Here is an 18395-nt window from a genome sequence, read left to right on the forward strand (position 1 = left end):
TCTCAATCAGCCATGATAATTTTGGAGGGGGGGGGGGGGGGAGATTTGATTCAAAATTGGTGTACATGGAATAAATAGTGATGTAAATGTGCATTAATGTGACATGTGAATGGCTAAACGACAATATTTTGAGTCTAAACAGTTAGAAATTATAAAACAAAATTGCTCAAATGGATAAATGGGAATTAATAAAATTTTGTAATTTGTAATTCACATTCTGAAAAATGCAGGACAAATCAGAATATTATCAAACCTTCTAGATTTTGTAGGAAATTAACCCATGAATTAATTGGAATGGTGGGAATGGGATAGCACTTATTCTTCTATTATAACCTTTATTTTATTGTCACTTTACACTAGCTCTATAGGGGTTGGCAGCGGAAGTGTGCGTTCTAACGAATCACATAATAATTCTGATCTATTTAGCAGATTATTTAGATAAAATCTATTCGCGTAATTCTCACATGTATCATGCTCATAACTTGAATTTAAACATGCTTTATCGCAATTAACACCTAAAACATGTTTGCTACGGAGTAAGCCAATTTACCTCGTTGATTCACTGAAAAATAGAAGATAGCTCGCACCTTCTCCACGTGAAGATCTTGAGTACTAAACCACTGATCATCTGACTGGTTCTCGGACTGTAATCTGATATCAGTGTTGGCTGATCTCACCAGAATACTAGGACTCAAATAAAGAAGACGGAAACTGCTCACGGAGAGAGCAAAAATCGTCCCCTATGATGGATAGGAGTTGGACGAAAATTTTGTGAAAAATACAAGTGTATATTCTATCTCCTTTATTCTCCTATTTATATTTAGTCACATATTGGGCCCAGTCAGAGATCTATGGAAGAATTTGGATATGGCCTCCCCCAATTAGCTTTTTACTAATTAAATTGAACCCACAATTTAATATAAGCTTATATTGGAATATTACGAGCAGCCACTACAGAAGTAATATTGCACTGCCCATCCAATTCCAAAATTACAAGTATTCCGTATTTCCATTTGTTTGTCATCAATTTCCCGCGCTTAAGATAGAAACGTCCATTAATTAATCAATGTATGCCATGGACTTAATTAATTAACATATTATTATCTCCAAAAGTTGAGTTAGCAAGAAACGCTTATTTATTATTTATATAGTAATCAAACTCCAACTAGCTAGGTTCCGAATAATAAAACCTTGTTTCGAACTCCTCTTGTGGACGTTATCAAACGAGACTCACCTCGCGCACGATTCAATATAATAGCAATCCTAGCACCGCTAGATATTAATCACCACTACCCAATATACCAGGATTCTTGGGTTGCGAAAAACTAGCACCTTTTGGTAAGTCAAAGTAGTGCATAATCAATACCGTATGCTCAATGCTAACATACATTGATTAAGAAATTAATTATCAAGACCTCGTCTTTCAGTAGATAGCATGTTAGATCCAATTCAGTGTTATACCACACCAATGTCATCTTATTTCAGTAAGGCTTAGAAATATGCGGACTGACATTGCAACCTTTCACGATAGGTAGTCTAGGCCTATCTAGGTTGTGAAATTCTTATTTTTCTTTATTCAGAACTGACCGTGTTACCTTAAAGTGGACGACGCCCACAACCGGTCTACTAAAATAAAGACTTAGACTTTGTTGTGTTGCTTATACATTTAAATATGCAATAAACATCCATTAAATGTAAAACATAACAACATTATGACAAAAATAATCTGTTTCATTCATTTGGAAAATAACATATAGAGTTTTACAGTATTCAATCACTCGAAAGGTGATTTCTAGTATACAAACTCTAACAAGCTCAACCCAAATAAAAGTAGAGGGAACATCTTTTTAGGTCCACGAACTTTGCCAAATTATCATTTTAGGTCCGTGAACTTTATAAATATCATTTTATGTCCATCAACTACAAGTTAATATCATTTGAGGTATTTTGACCTTTTTTTGGACGAAAATGCCCTTAAGGCCTTCAAAGGGCAACTTGGACAATTCTTTTTCCACTCATCTTGATGGAAAAATTTTATATTTAAATTCAATTTGGATGGTAATTGATCTCCATTATGAAATTCATATAAATAATACTCCAAATGACAATCCAAATTAATATAGCTATCTAATTCCAAAATAAATAAACTAAATATAATTCACTAATCACCTATAGTAAGTTCTTAAAATGCAGTTTAGATTGAAAAAATAAAATAAAGTATCAAGTCCCAATTCACTATCCCTAAATAATTGGTTATCTAATAATTGAAAAATTAACACATATTTTTAAGGCAAAATCTAATTATATTTAAATTCAATTTGGATGGTAATTGAATCAAATAGTAGTAAAAAAAATGTTGGACTCTAGGTCTTTGACGCAAGATGAGTGACGAAAGAATTGTCCAAATTGCCCTTTGATGGCCTTAAGGGTATTTTCGTCCGGAAAAAGTTCATAATACCTCAAATGATATTAACTTGTAGTTGACGGACCTAAAATGATATTTTCAAAGTTCACGGACCTAAAATGATACTTTGGCAAAGTTCATGAACCTAAAAAGATGTTCCCTCGTAAAAGTTATTGAATTCAAACAGAGGCAAAGAAAAGAAATAGTTTTGTGGTCCAAAATACCCACGAACACTCAAAATTCCATTCAATTTTCAAAGGCATGTTGGTTGAGTTAACAAGTTGGAAACTTGTTGGTTGGTCGAATTCTCTTTGTCAGGGTTTACACACACATATAATAAAAATGTGTATTATAAGGACCTTTCTTGTATTAAGAACGGAAAACTAATTTCAATTGTTTGACCATGAAGATTTTCTTAATAAATTGTCAATTTATTAAGTTTTACTAGTGCGGCTAATTTTGAATGCAAATGAAATTATTTTATAGGAATAGTACATTAATATAAGTGTTTTTCATGTTTTCACTATGACAAGATTTTGTTTTAACCAACCCGGTTGGTATGCATAATGCATATAGTTTCTTACTTTCTTTTACATCGGCCTAAAAACATAAGAATATTATTAGTATATCAACATTTATAACAATTAGGCATGTTATAATAGGGTGTACTTAGAAAATAACTTAAATTGGAATCACAACATCCTTCCAACCATATGCTACCACGTGGCATTTATAAGCAACAAAACAATGTTATTAAGCAAAAAAATTAGTGGATGACATTGATGACTAAAATGCAAAATAAACTGCATTTAATGCAACATAAATAGTCTTTTATGCGATCCACGAAAATCCATCAATGTCATCCACTAATTTCATTGCTTAATAACGTTGTTTTGTTGCTTATAAATACCACATGATAGCATATGGTTGGAAGGATGCTGTGATTCTAAATGTGAAAGAATATTAACTGAAATAGGTATATATATTTGGTGAAACAAAGGACCAAATTCTCAATAGTGCTCCCATGTTATAATATTAACTGAAATAGGTATATATAATTGGTGAAACAAAGGACCAAATTCTCAATTAATATGCACCAACAGAACCCACTACTCAAATTTCCTTCACTAAATAATGAGTAGTTTGACATAACTCATATTTTCCACATTATGTAATTTCCAGCTTCACGTTTTTCCTGTCAAAGAAAATCTGATTTTTTTGGTATCTGTTAGAATTAGAGGTCATTATTATTAAGAATTAAATTCACCAGCTGTGATTGACAAATAAGACATTCCCGTGTATATAGGAATCTGATTGAAGAAAATTAATTTAAAAAAGGAAATTAATAATAATTACTCCTTTACTCTCGGATTCAAAATTTACTGAACAAAATAATAAAGGAAATAAAATTTAAAAAGGGCAGTCAGAAAAAACATAAAAATTACCAGTAAAAGTTATGAATGTTAACATTTTTCTCAAATTTTATGTGACAAAATATTTTGATTTCCTATTTGTCATATGGTGTTGATTTGTTTTATACGTGTTTCATATTGATAACGAGATTGAGTTATTTGCCAAGTGTATTAAGAAAAATGACTAAAATTTATAGGCGATCCCATCCTTGTAGAATTTTTTTATGACATATTAGATACAATTTCATTTCAATTAGACCCTACGGCAAAAGTGAGAATAATATTCAATTCAATTTTACTATTGACTTATAAAGTCACGAAACAAGCAAAAATTTGACCAAAATTCATGATTTTGTCTTATAATTTGCCCAAGAAATAGTAAATAGAATTGAGATAGACAGGCATACGCATTAAAGGGATCCATAGTAACCCAACCATAGCATTGAAGCAAAAAATATTGATGAGTTTTTGTACAAATGACATCAATTACCTGTTTATCTCAAGTGAAGCATTTGGTGGGGAAAAAGCAGTACAAAATAATTTGATTCCTTAAATAAGAGAACCCCCTCTTTGTTGCAAACCCATTAATGCAACACACTACTGACCTCCCACCAGAAACACTCTTTGTTGTTTATTACTCGTCCGTCAGATGGCGAATCTAGGAAACGAAACCAGTATAGTCCAATACAATCGAGAATGTCCGTGTTGCGTCAGAAGGGGGAAGTGGTGTGGCAGTTGTCACCGACAATTAATGAATGTCGGATGAAGAATGAAAACGAACCCAACGTTAAAGAATTGTAGATTGCCGCACTGTAGGATCGGCGGTAGTCAGAAAGACTATTATTATAAAAGATCAATAATTCCAAACCAGCGAGGGCACACGGAACCTATAATTCAACATTTATAGTGTTATAGACTTATAGTAACAAATCGATTAAAACGAGAAGACGTAATTTGATTGTTATGAGTGGAGAAAAGATCACACCTTAAAAGAGCCGGCTTAGTAATAACTAATAAATATATTATTGAAATCAATGGCGGATCCAGGGAGGGCGACCTGCTACCATGGACCCGGACGTAAATTTTCCATAGACGCCCCCTCCGATAGCTTCCGACGTCGCCCCTTCCCCCTCCGTTAGCTTCCGTTAACTTTTATTTCACCCCTTCTTAGGATCCTAGATCCGCCACTGATCGAAATGGAAGTTATTTCAATCTTGTGGTCCCTCTAATGCTACCAAGTGCAAGGCCAAGACCATTAGATTATAAAGCCACGTTTTTGTAACAAATAATTGTAGCCTATCACATGGCTAAGCTTTGTATATATCGCAACCTCTTCATTTTTGCTTACTCTCTTGATGTACACAACAATCAATGACTTAATTATCAAATCATGTCTCACTCCATCTTACCCTAATTGTGTCAACTTATATGTCTATACACAACAATTAATCACTTAATTATCAAATCATGCCTCTCTCCATCTTACCCTAATTGAGTCAACATATATCTACTACATATTAATTACTAGCATTTATTTCTTTTATTATAATTTCTCACACATTAGTAAATGCATCCCTATTCATCTCATAGTACAACTAGTCTAGTCCTTCGGGGGTGTTTATTTCACTTATATATAATGAGTGACGTGACGGATCCAGAATATAATTTTAGAGCTGATTCATTTAGTGGAAATGGAAACGATTTACAGCCTAAATTGAATGAACATAGGAGAAACAAGAGTATTTCATTACAGTAATGAAGGGTAGAATTATAATTGCACAATATAAATTTTATAAAAAATAATCTCAGAACGAAGTAGTTTGATCTCTTCTGCTTAAAAAAATTATAGATTGGAGAGGCGGTTTAGTTTAGGCAAAGCCTAGGGTAAAAATTAGGCACTCCTGGCGGTTTTAAAAGAATTTTATTCTGTAAATAAAGTTAATTTTTAGCCTCAAGATATAGGCCTACACTAAATGGGCTTAATTTAGTAACTATTAATCATTGGAAGAGCCCATTATCTAACTACACAAACAATGTTAGTAGAACTCTTAAAATTTTTTAATAACCTATAGTAAATTTTAAATTCATTATTTTAATATTATGTAAACTAGACGGTTTTTTTAGTTGAGAAACAAATTTCATGGTTGTATACTGAACTTTAATCCATCCTAACAGCCAATCTATACATATATAAAAGTTGAGTTTTGGCCTAGGTTTAGAATATTTATGAACTTTTGGATGTGAATTTAAATATTAATAATTTTGGACTAATTTGAGTATTTTCTTAATATGACAGTTACCTAATGAATTGAGCATACACTAAACTAATAATTAATGTCAGTGAATGAATTGTGCACTACACCACATTTGATATATAGACAATCAGATTACGTTAATTTGTAAATAATAGTGTGGATCATTGATAGTTTGTTACAGTAATAAATATGTTTAGTTACAAATTGGACGTGCCATTGGATTAAATTTTGAGCACCACTATTTGAAATAGTATTACATTTTCGTGTAGTAAGTAGTAACTGCCACAAAGTAGATGTTTATATATGGAGAAAGATGACAATTTAGTAACTTCCATGGATTAATCTTTGAACCCATTAATTATTTCAAATACTAATTTTCTGCATTGATTTTTAAATTAGAGAGTAATTGAATTTCGGCGTTTAACAAAACGTTGATCTCTTTCCAATTATTTTGATGTCATTATAAATATTATAATAAAATAAAATAAAAATAGATAACAATTGAAGAATAAGAAGGATCATTTGAATTGGAGGGTCTCTTCACTTTATTCTACATAATTACATATTGGGCTTTTCTTTATTTTATAATTAATGCTAATTAATATAGGAATACATATTGGGCTTTTCTTTATTTTATAATTAATGCTAATTAATATAGGAATAAGAAGAGACTCTTAATTACAATATCAAACAAAAAAATCTCTATAAATACTCATTCACAATTCAGTCACAATTCGAACGATGAAAAAGATCAAAGAAAGGAAGGTTGGCTGTGTACTCAAATTTAACAAGGAGTGCGAATGCAAAATTTGGGTTTGAAATTGGTGAGTATTTTTTTGGGAATTTCATAGTCATGAACGGTGTGTATTGTGATTTTTCAATATTGGCCTTCTTGCACAATTTTATATCATAAACTCTTATGGTCTACAAACAAATTACAATATAGGATATGTGATTCATTTTTGTTTGAAATTCCGTTACCTCATATGGAGGTAAATTGGCTTGATGCAGAAGATGACTCTAATGCAAGATGATGAAATTGAGTGATGAGATGATTACCAGAGAATATGAAGGTTGATGGAGGCGGATGTAAATTATTGCAAGGAGAAGGTAATATGGAAACATATTAGAGCAAAAAGATGGAGGTGGAAAACAGATTTTAACCTAATTGAATTTATTGAAATTTTCATTTTCTTTCTAATCTATAATTTCTTGATTAAAAGAGTTTATTAATAGTACTTTATTGTTAATTGATTTTCAATTAATGAAATTCTTAAATGGTAGTAATCGGAATTAGCTTAGAAAGTCTAATCTAAAACCACATACTAATATAGTACTATTAATTACCACTTTCAATAATATTGATGTCAATGGGGTAAATTTACTTCCCGGTTGAAAGATTTAGATCATTCCTTATTCAAATATTGGATGTATAATAAAATATATATTATGCGAATTGTTTTTTTTTCAATCAGCATAATGTATTAAAGTGAGATTGACTTTTCTAACTGGTAATCAAGAATTATCGATGAAAAGTGAGATCGCCTTTTTTTGTTGGGTATGAAAGTGTAATTGATGAGTATTTTTAATTTGCAACATTCTTAATAATAATCAATAATAGAATCACTTATGGAAAACTATTTTGAATTTTCAATATTACCAAAAATAATTAATAACATAATCAGTTATAGGATTGCATGGTACATAATAAAATTGAATTGAGATTAATAATATGGATTGCTTAATAAAATTAATGAGTATGTTATGTGAAAATGCTTTTTATTTTTGTCATTACTTGATTCTCAATAATTAAATAAATTTTTAATATTTTATTTAATTTTAACTAATTAATTAAAATTGATTCAAAAAGTATTATACTATGTAGTAATTTAATTAAATTTATAGTTTTAATCATATCATAAATACTGAAAATGAAAAGAGTAATTATTTGTAGATACATTTAATGAGGAAATTCAAAGGACATACATATCAGCAGCCTCAACATTTACTATCAATATGAGTCATTTCAGAGAAGAATGTTAAAGGAATCGTAATAATACCAAAAGGGAATAATGCCAATCGCCACCAATTTTTTTTATAAATACCAACCCATAAACCAAAAGTATCATGGACTCATGGCCATGGAGGAGAAACGAGTGTGGTCGGTGGGCGTTATCATGTGATGGTGTTGCATCCCATACAATGTGGTTGTCGACAGAGGAATATCCACTGCGATAAGCATGCCAAAGTAAAATCTTTGAAGGGTTGAAAAGATGGAATCCACAAGAAGAGGAGCTATGCCTGCAGCTAGAATAATGAGTAGATGTCTTTTTTAGAACCGAGTACTCGACGGCTGACTATAGTTCCTTTGTAACGGTAGTGGATGAGGAAGTAGAATGAGAGTACTGTGAGAGATGGCGATGTGAAGAGCTTCTACTACTATCATGGTCTCCCAATATGTTGGTATAGCTAATACCAATGTATTCCTCAATTAATTAATCAATAATGTGAAGTTAGTACCAAAAAAATAAATGAGACCCATATTTCTTATTAGCGTTGTTTCACTATTGAAGTACACGTGTTCTTGATTATATATTGTTGTGTTTGTAGTTTTTGCATTAGATATAAAAAATATTTTAGTCACTATTTATAGGTTATATTTAATGAATGATTTTTTTTATATTCTGACTTTTACGCATAATAATTTCATAATATAATTTTGAAGGAAATACAATGGGTCGTGCATATAATTGCTATAAAATATTGCTGTCTTAGTGAGGAAAGTCAAATGTTTTTCCAATTGTTATGATATATGTTTAGAGTTTAGGATTTAGGATTTAAATTTTTAAAATGAAAAGGTTTTTAAATCAAATAACATAAATGTTATTGAAATATCAAATGTTAAATATTAGAAGTGATAGTAAATTTATTTAAAAGATTTCTTCAGTTACAATATTATTAGTATTTGATTAAATGACAAGCCAAAAGCTGAAAATCCCCAATTTAGTAGCATATGAAATGTACAATTAATTCATACAATTTTTTTTACATTTAAACGACATCCCGACCTTCTCAATTCCAACCGTTCTCTTTCATAATTTCCAAAATAAATAATTACACAAGTTATGTAACTGAAGAAATCTTTTAAATAAATTTACTATCACTTCTAATATTTAACGTTTGATATTTCAATAGCCATTTATGTTATTTGATTTAAAAACCTTTTCATTTTAATGCTTGGATGAATGCAAGCAAGATTTTTTTTTGTTTACCGTTCACATAACCCTATTGTACATCACTTTCTTGATATGAGCATACAAACAAATTTACAGACAAGATTCAGGTAAAAAACCTCCACTATCAGTAAGGATTATCAAGTAGGCCGGCCCAATGTAAGATATCAAATACAGATCTAAAACCCCCAAAATAGAATAAGTGATCAACAAAGTACAATTGAACTGGAACGAAGGGAGAATTTTATTGATATTTGGCTCATTTGTTGGTCATGATGAGTATATTTTGAATAAGTGATCAACAAAGTAAAATTGAACTGGGGCGGAGGAAAAATTTTATTGATATTTGGCTCATTTGTTGGTCATGATGAGTATATTTTAAAGTTAAGGGTTTATGATTTAGGTTTCAAGGTTTGAGTTTTTAGTGTATAGGGTCACTATATTGCAATGAAATGAAGCTCGACTAGGAAGTGTCTTACCAGTGCAATCTTAAATTATTGCAACGTAAACTTGCTCCTGCAGTTATAACTCAACGGTTAATTCATATTTTCACAGAATTAAAATGTTTTTTAATTTTAAGTCTGATATTTAAATGTCAAGACAGTTTATTAAAATGTCAACACAAATATGTGTTGAAATTTTAATGTGATCGTATTGACATTTTTACGAAAAGTTAGCATTTAAACGCACTCTTGTAGTCATGTGGGGTTAATGTGATTGAAAAAGTATAATCCAAAGTAAGAGGACGTCGAATATTCTTTTGTTTATCATTTCACAAATTTTATTTCGCATAATGAAATAAATATGAAGAAATTAAAATGACCCGTGCATCGCACGGGCGTGATACTAGTTATTAATTAAAAGTTAACAATTAAGTGTGAAAATTAGTATCAACTAGTAAAATCAAACTGCAAAACAAAAGATTGCTATCGAAGAAAATTTGACTGTAGGTCACAAAGATTAAATTTGGAACACCAAAAACCCTAAATTCAACACTGAAAAATAAAATCAACAATTAAGGAGCAAGATATATAGTTAAACATCCACATGATAATTCATGAATCAATATGATTATCGGACTTTATCATTTCAACACCAAACAGGGCCGGAGACAAAAATTTGTTAATCAAGGGTTATATATTTTAAATTTAAAGTTCGAAATTTCAAGACAAAATTTTTCTCGTGTTCTGCTGTGACAATAGTTGCTTTTGCACAACGATTCACACAAAATATCGAAAATTCAATGATAGTATACGAATAGAAAAAAGAAACTCTTAGCTCGGTAGAAACTTAAGCCCCTCCTTGCTTCTGTGTGCGGAAGACACCATACGCTCGCAGAAAAATCCCCCGATATATCGATCACGCTCATCATTTCCACAATTCAAAGAGGGATGAGAAAGAAACACGCGCACCTATCAGTATTTACAACCACGAACAAACCAACCCGGACCTACTCCTTGTCCGATTCACTCGTACTCGAGCTGGATGCCTCCTCCTCCTTATCCGCGGCAGATGCCTCCACTCGCTTATACGCCTTTGCCATTTCCTCGACTGGTACCAACGGGGCGTAGCAGAACAAGCTATAGCCTTTCCCTCTCATGCCTTGGACCAAGCTATTGTATTTCTCCGACCAATCTCTGGCGGTTGGGGCAGCAACCTCCGCCACTCCCTGCAGAGTCGAGTGCTGGCTGATCTTGTACCACACCATGGCTAGCTGGTTGATAGCGAAGGTCTTGGACATGGACGAGGATCGATATACTGCAGCCATTGGACCACCAACCTTGGCTTCCTCGACCAACTCTTCAACTGTGGCGGACGCCTTCTTCATTATGACATGGACCTTGAGAGCCACGTTCTTGGCCATGGGCGGAGCATGCTCATCGAACTTGTGAGACGCATCGTCCACCTAACACAAGCAATTGAACAATCAAAAGATTATCTGGAAAATGATTGACTAGATAACATTGCAACTAACATGGATCCACGCTACCGTATGTAAATAGTTTTCAAACGAGAAGATTTTTTTCGATAAACAAAAGGTTGCAAACTGAACACGCAAAGAGCAAACAGTTTCTGAAGACAACAAGCAAAAAAAGCAAAGTCCATAAACCACAAAAGCACCAACAAAAGAAACCTATTGCTAGGACACCAGAGACTAGCAAAGGGCAGAAGGAGGGCACGCACTCCCTCGGTCAAAAACATAAAACACACGTCAAACAAAAGCAAAATAATTCAATACTAAATGATAATATGGGCAAACAATAACTAGAAAGGAAGAAGATCACCTTGAAGGGTTCAAGTGAGGATATTATTGGCAAATGAAACAAACAAATATACGTAACAAATATCCAAAGCATAAAGAGATAACTGAAACTACTATACTCCTCCTAGTTGGTTTAGGACTTTATTTGTATTTCCTCTTTGAATTAGGTTTACATTTTATGCATTTAATTTTCTTATAGCCTCTCTGGATATAACTTCTTGTATCCTTTTATTCGATTAATCAAACTGGTTGTGACGTCTTACATCTACATTCTTTATCTTCAACTCCTAATACAATATTTATCTTTTATCAAACAGATTTCATCTCATTTGTAGTGTCTTCTAATTATAGTTTTAATACTACTCCATATAGAGTCGCTCGTTGGGTCGGATAACTGAGTAAAAATTTAGTATTCCGGACACATTGCCACATTATGCGTCTAGCCAATCCATTGTGATTGGTTGGACATACCACGCATAAATATGCCCGGCCTAATAAATTTTTACTCGTTCCACAGCATTTCTGAGCTACTTTTCGGCTGAGTATCAGATCACATGTGGATCATCAATCACCGAACAAGCACATAAAAAATTCATCAACAAAAAAAAAGCAAACAAAATTCAGAACGACGACACTGACGTAATCAATCGAGAAGTACACTAATAATCGATCAACAGCAGTAATAGATCTCCGCATATCACGAAATCAAAATCATATTCTCATAATAAATAACTGCATCGCATGTGAAATTCACGGAAAAATAAATAAAATAAAATAAAAAAACCTTATTGTCGAGGAAAACGAGAAGATGAGTCGGAACGTCTCTGAATCGGTGGTAGATCGGGGTGACGAGCGCCGTAACGGCGCCCTCCGCCCTGTCGACGGTGGGTCTGAGAGAGCCAGAATTCTGCTTCGCGTGATCGTAGATGTTGGAGAGCAGAACGACGGCGTTTATGACGAGAGACCTCACAAAACCTAGGCGCTTCAATTGGATAGCGCCATTAACGGCGGATCCCTCCATCTCAACCTATCGCCATAACAAAGAAGGAGAAAGCAGAGATTAGCGAGAGAAAATGTAGAAATGGAAGAGAGTGGGAGAGGAATTGATGCGAGTAACCTGAGATGAAGCCATTTTGGAGTGTGGAAGAGAAATGGTGTTGGCGTGAGGAGGTGAAGCTGAGTTTTGCAGTTATTTAGTTTTTCGGATTTTGCATTTGGAATCGCGAGAAACAAAACAAATGGAGTCGCGATGTGTATTTTGGGAGTTTTGTGGAGTGCCGGTGAATCTGATGCCACGTGTCGTTTCACATTCCTTCCTATTCTCGAGGGGAGGGGTCCGGAGGAATTAATCAACCAGATCAGCATTGTCGCAATTAGGGCATTGAATATGTAAACGTACCATATTTCAATTGAAAGTTAAAATTATAGTAATAAATGAAATATAGAAATACATATCATATTTAAACATGTTTTAAAATTTAAACAATGTACAATTTAGAATATGCTAATACTCCATGAATCATATTGAAATATTGATACAGCTAATACTCCGTCTATTCACATTTACTGTACATGCTTTTCCTTTTCAATATTTTCCAAACGTGGTAATACTTTTGGAAATAATAAAACAACTTATCCGATTTTTTCTCTATATTTGATACAGTCAAAAATCAACCATTTAATACCTTCAACCAACTTTTTTATTTTATTTTCAAACACACTAATCAATAGCTTCAAAAAATTTACTGTATTTCATCTAAAAATTATATGGAACGAAACGAATGGAGCAAACGTGTTGGGGGCGAATCCTCGCGCACAATTACAAACATAATAGTATTTCAAAATTTACTAAACTGATTAATCCCCATTGAGGAATCTCACTCGTCAAATCTATATTATGCACTTAAAAAATCATGCTGCAGTACCTTGAAAAGTTAAAAATAATAAAGGATGTTTTTATATCATCAACTGATAGAAAACTAACAGAGCACTAAAATTCTCACACAGCCACAGATTTCTGGCGCTTTGCGTATTGAAGGATCGGCTCTTTCACCTATAATAATTTATATTCACATAAAAAAATGGTTAAAATGGTGACAATCAGATTTGTCAAGGAGTCAAAAGATTAGAAACACATGTACAAGAAGATTACCGTGCTTGTTTTTCTGAAACGTTTGTCCTGAGTAGACTTGCTCTCCATGACCAAGTCCATGTCGTCGCCACCTCTGCCCTCGTCAGCCCCAGGCACGAAACTCTCTCTCGATGCCGCTGGCTGTGTGTTTTCAATAATACCAAGTTAATATTCTACACTCACTCCATCCCAAGGTAAATAATGTGTATTCTTTATCTGGACGTCCCAAGCTATCTTTTGATAAAAATTAACTGTTATTCTTTGTCATACTTTATTCTCTCTTCTACTTTATTAAACATCATTTTTCTCATCCCAAAATTAATTGTATCACTTGAGTTGGGACGAAGGAGGATAAAAAAAGAAGTTAGAGAATGAGCAGACCTCAGCCCTGCTAGTTGGGGTACTCCCGGAACGGCCCATTTTCCTGCCAAGTCCTGTTGAGTCATTCATGTTTGCGTCTGATCTGCCTCTTGTCCTGGTGATATCTGACCCGATGGAGTGGAGACCACCGCACGTGGATAAGTCCTTGTACTTGGTACCTGATTCCAAATCATGGTAGATTGTGTAAATCATGCCGCTAATTAACTTAACTTTTGGTTTAAGAAAGAAGGTAATATTAGTCACCAGCAGCAGTCTCAGTTTCTAGATTGTTGGTGGACTTGTCGCCTGATTCGGTATTATCCACGTCCTGTTAAGAAGGACATAATGCTAAGTATCGAAAACCAAGAGTCTTATGCAAGAAATACAGTACTAATTGTACCATTGCATCAAAGTTTAAGATCTTTGTCACTTCAAGCAGCTTTTTGTTAGTGAGGTCAGATTGGATCACTCTCTTTCCTGGCAGAATAGAAAGCATGTCTGTCAATTACAGCATCTTTGTTTGTGTCGGAAAAATATGTACCTGTACTAACCAAGTCTGCGGTTGCTAGTGGTGGCCTCAACGTAGCCATCTTTTGCCATTTTGTCTAGAAGCTTCCGAACTGTGCCTGGCTGGCTTCGCCTTCAAGTTTGTTCTGAAGTTTTGCTACTGTTATATACATCAATGGAAGAGTATGGTACAAAGCCTGGAGACAAAGGCAAAGCTAGTGTAAGTGAAGAATGATACAGCTTGTAATAACTCAATAATTGAACTGGAATTGAGGGCTTATATACCTTCATGTACATGTGATCTACGCATCCAGCTTTTCCGTCGTGTCCTACTGCATGCACATCAGCTTCTTCTTTCACAACATCAAACTCGTAGTCGAAATTCTGCAGTTCAGTTGCATACCACAAGGAGAAGACACAACTCAACATACAGGTTATAAATGGAAGCATTGAGAAAAAGAAAAGAAACCTTTTTCTTGTTAATGACATAACCTCCAGTTGCTTTAGTTACAACATTTTCCTTCACGAGCATGTCCATAATATCTGGAAAATAGCCAATTTAGCATCAGATGAAGGCTAATAGGTGAATAGTAAAGTAACTACGACTTCGTTTCTATTAGCTTGAGTCATTCAAATCTTTCATTTATACCTTCAATCAAGATCTGCACAGAGAGGTTAGATATGGATCAGATACACTGAACAGAATAACTTGAATGCTTATACCAGGTAAATAAGCTTTGTATCATGTATTCATGTATAGAATTTTTACAACTGAGATGTCTGGGAAATTTGAGAGGACATCAGTGAGGTCAACTGTTTCGAGGTGATAAGAACCAATCCATTCCTTCACCCGCTCCAATTGGTGTTCATCTTCTGCTGGATCCTGTGTATTGTCTGCATTAACGGTGAAGGATTAGAACATCTTCTAAACGATATGAAAATAGAAATCCGGCATAAGGTACTGAGGTGATTAAATGGAACCTTCATCCGCTGCTGCATTATCCTCTTGAAATTGCTTTTTTTCTGCCAAACATGCAGAAAATTAGTGTGATTAAAGCTATAAAATTTGCAATGCAGACTGATCTAAGGCTGAAAAGTCTGTTGTTTGATGATATTTTACCTACGGGTGCTACAATGTATTGATCATCGTCATCTGAATTACATCTGAGTTGTTAGAAGGTAAAAAAGACAAGTATCTACGTGTCAAAATTAGATGATCGTACTGAAACTCGGTGGACCAAATGCAACCATCCAAATGATACCTCACTGTTGGATTCACTATCTTCATCTATTTGGAGAGACTCAGCTCCCAGGCTGATTTCATCATCTTGATAATCGTTATTTTCATCTTCACAAGGATCAAGCACGCTCTTAACCTGTTGAGTTTATAGTTGGAGAAGAGATTAAGAAGGCCGGCTAGATACAGTAAAAGATTCTGTTGAAATCCCGTACCTTTAGATTTAGTACCAAATACTTGCTATTGACTCTGCCAACTTCCATCTTCAACGGATCTTTAGTCCATAGATTGTGTGGTTCCTCATCTGTGCAGCCTCTGAAAAATGGGGGCTCATAATCCATTGGCTGCAAAATAAAGGTTATGTAAGAAATCAAAATGAGCAAATGACTAAGCTAGCAGAAGAGTCCAAAAACTCCCTGCATCCATGAAAACCACTACTATTGAACAGTAGCAAGCAACACTTCAGTTAATTCATTTTTCCATAATCAATTCATAAAAGCAGTTATGAACAAATGAAGAATATAGATGTGGGAAAAAATAAACTACTCATGTAAAATCCTACCGTGACATCATCATAGTACAGGAGCTTCATCAGAACAGTGCGCTGAAAGAATGGGACACAATCAATAAGTATGCGAGTGAATCAAGTAAAAACAATAGACAGTCACAACTCAAGTATCTAGAAACCACACCTCTTCTGGCATCTTATCCAGAGTTCTCATTAGTTGTACCAATGTACGAACCATCTTGCAAGCAGAACTCCTGTTAAATAAGAATTTTCATTTATCATGTGCAAGAACAGAAAGCAAATATTTTATAATAGAAATGTTGTAGACTTCAACACCTCATCTGACTTGGAGTTATTTCTGTTGTGGAATTATGTTTGAAAGTCCCACCCTTCTTCGTCCCACTACGATTGATGTTCATTGAAACCTCTTGACTGTCAGAACTACTAGAGTAACTAAATGAGACTGCAAGAAAGGTTCTGCATCAGTGTATGCTAAATTAAAAGCGATACGAAATGGCTTGCCAGATCTAGAACTGGTCAAAACGTGTTAGTAGTATCTTATACAATGTTAAATATGGAAACAAAACTTAAGGAAAATAATAAATGATGACTTTCCATCATCAAAATTCTTCTGTATATGAGCTATTTTTCTGGAAATAATAGCTTCTCGGAGACTTACATGAATATTCCTCAATCATTGGACCATCTACCGCCTCACAGACACAGAATAGCAGTGTTTTAAGATATTTTTTCTGTAAAGCATCATAAACACCTATACAGAAAGGGTGATACCAGAATGAATTAGCTCCTGAGTGAGAGAAATGGGAGATAGTGAAGTTAGGTCTAGGATATACCTTTCTCCATCCAATCAATGAGTCTCCGTGATTCCGCATCCATAGGCATAAGCTTTTTAATTTTCATGTCTGTTACATAGTCAATAGTATTACCTATTTAACTTCATAAGTTGCTTTAGGAGTATTATGGCTGGAAACTTACCCAAAGCTGGAACAGATTTGTCACTGAAATATTTCTCAGGGAAAAGGCCTCTGATGTAACTGATATTGAATATGGCTATTCGCAACAGATTCCTTGTCTGATCAAATTCAGAAGCAATTTTCAGGATGCTTGTTAGGAATGATGAACCAAAACACAGAAAATGAGAAAAAGGAATACTATTAATTTGCAAGGACACCAGCAAATACTACAAGTGATGCTCAAAAAAAGAACAAATGGTTCAGATCGGGAATAAAATCGGTTAGCTAAACTGACATTTCTAGCTGCAATACAAGCCGTAATCATCCTACAAGTCGGACAATATACATAATCTAATGATTTACAAGTTCCAATCATCACAAATCAAGTGACTAACATCTTATTTTAAAGCTGTCATTCTTTGTCATTCAGATCAGATACCACACAAACTTAATACTCCGTTATTTCAAATGTTGATAATCCGGTTCCCAATCCAAGCAGCTAATAGATATCGGGCTAAACTACCGATTGAGTTGCACAGTAGTAATTCAGAAATCTCACGGGAATGATTCATGATCCTTTAAAAAGCTAAAATAAGATAAATTTGCAAATATCTTCAGGCACAACGACAAGTGCATCAGGAACCAAAATCCGATCCGAAATCAAACATATAGAAATGGAAATTCGGATGTCTAATGTAGCGCGATCATCACAATTATACCAGTATCAACGCGATCGCAGTTAACAAGTTAATACCCGTTTGTTCATGCCGAAAACAAATAATTCGTACAGAAAATTCAGATCAAAAGCATAAGCGAGAGATTTACGAGGAGAAGCGAGTCCTGCTCCGTTATCTCAGATTCCTTCACTTTCTGTGCAACCACCTGAAATTGTTAAAACAGTAAACATCTTAGCTACGATTGGAAGCTTAGTGATCAAACTAAGGGAATTGGAGAAACAGAGCTCTTTCTGTGATAGATCTCTCATCTCACCATTGCTTCGAATGAACAGACAGAAATGAGAGTTTCGAAATGAGCTGTGAACTGGCGGGAGCTTGGAAAACTCGGAAACTCGGAGGGGTTTTATATGTAAATTTTTGCAGGTGTAGACCGT

At 34.0% G+C, this 18395-nt stretch overlaps 1 protein-coding gene and 1 pseudogene across 1 annotated transcript; both read right to left on the bottom strand.

The window, feature by feature from the left end:
• Positions 1–10358: 10358 nt before the first annotated feature.
• On the bottom strand, positions 10359–12840 carry LOC121790405 (REF/SRPP-like protein At1g67360). The gene is made up of 3 exons (XM_042188635.1): positions 12685–12840; positions 12352–12594; positions 10359–11210 (listed from the first exon to the last, which is right to left on the bottom strand). The coding sequence occupies exons 1-3, from the start codon at positions 12697–12699 to the stop codon at positions 10755–10757; spliced, it is 714 nt and encodes a 237-aa protein (XP_042044569.1). The 5' UTR covers positions 12700–12840; the 3' UTR covers positions 10359–10754.
• Positions 12841–13411: 571 nt separating this feature from the next.
• Positions 13412–18343, bottom strand: LOC121790406 (annotated as a pseudogene).
• Positions 18344–18395: the final 52 nt, after the last annotated feature.

This window comes from Salvia splendens, unplaced genomic scaffold (assembly GCF_004379255.2).
Source record: "Salvia splendens isolate huo1 unplaced genomic scaffold, SspV2 ctg502, whole genome shotgun sequence".
NCBI classification, from domain to species: Eukaryota; Viridiplantae; Streptophyta; class Magnoliopsida; order Lamiales; family Lamiaceae; genus Salvia; species Salvia splendens.

Excerpts from the sequence above, each read along its gene's own strand:
- LOC121790405 (XM_042188635.1), bottom strand. Across the intron at positions 11,211-12,351 it reads TCGTTTTCCTCGACAATAAG|GTGGACGATGCGTCTCACAA; the intron begins GTTTTTTTATTT and ends TGCTTGTGTTAG.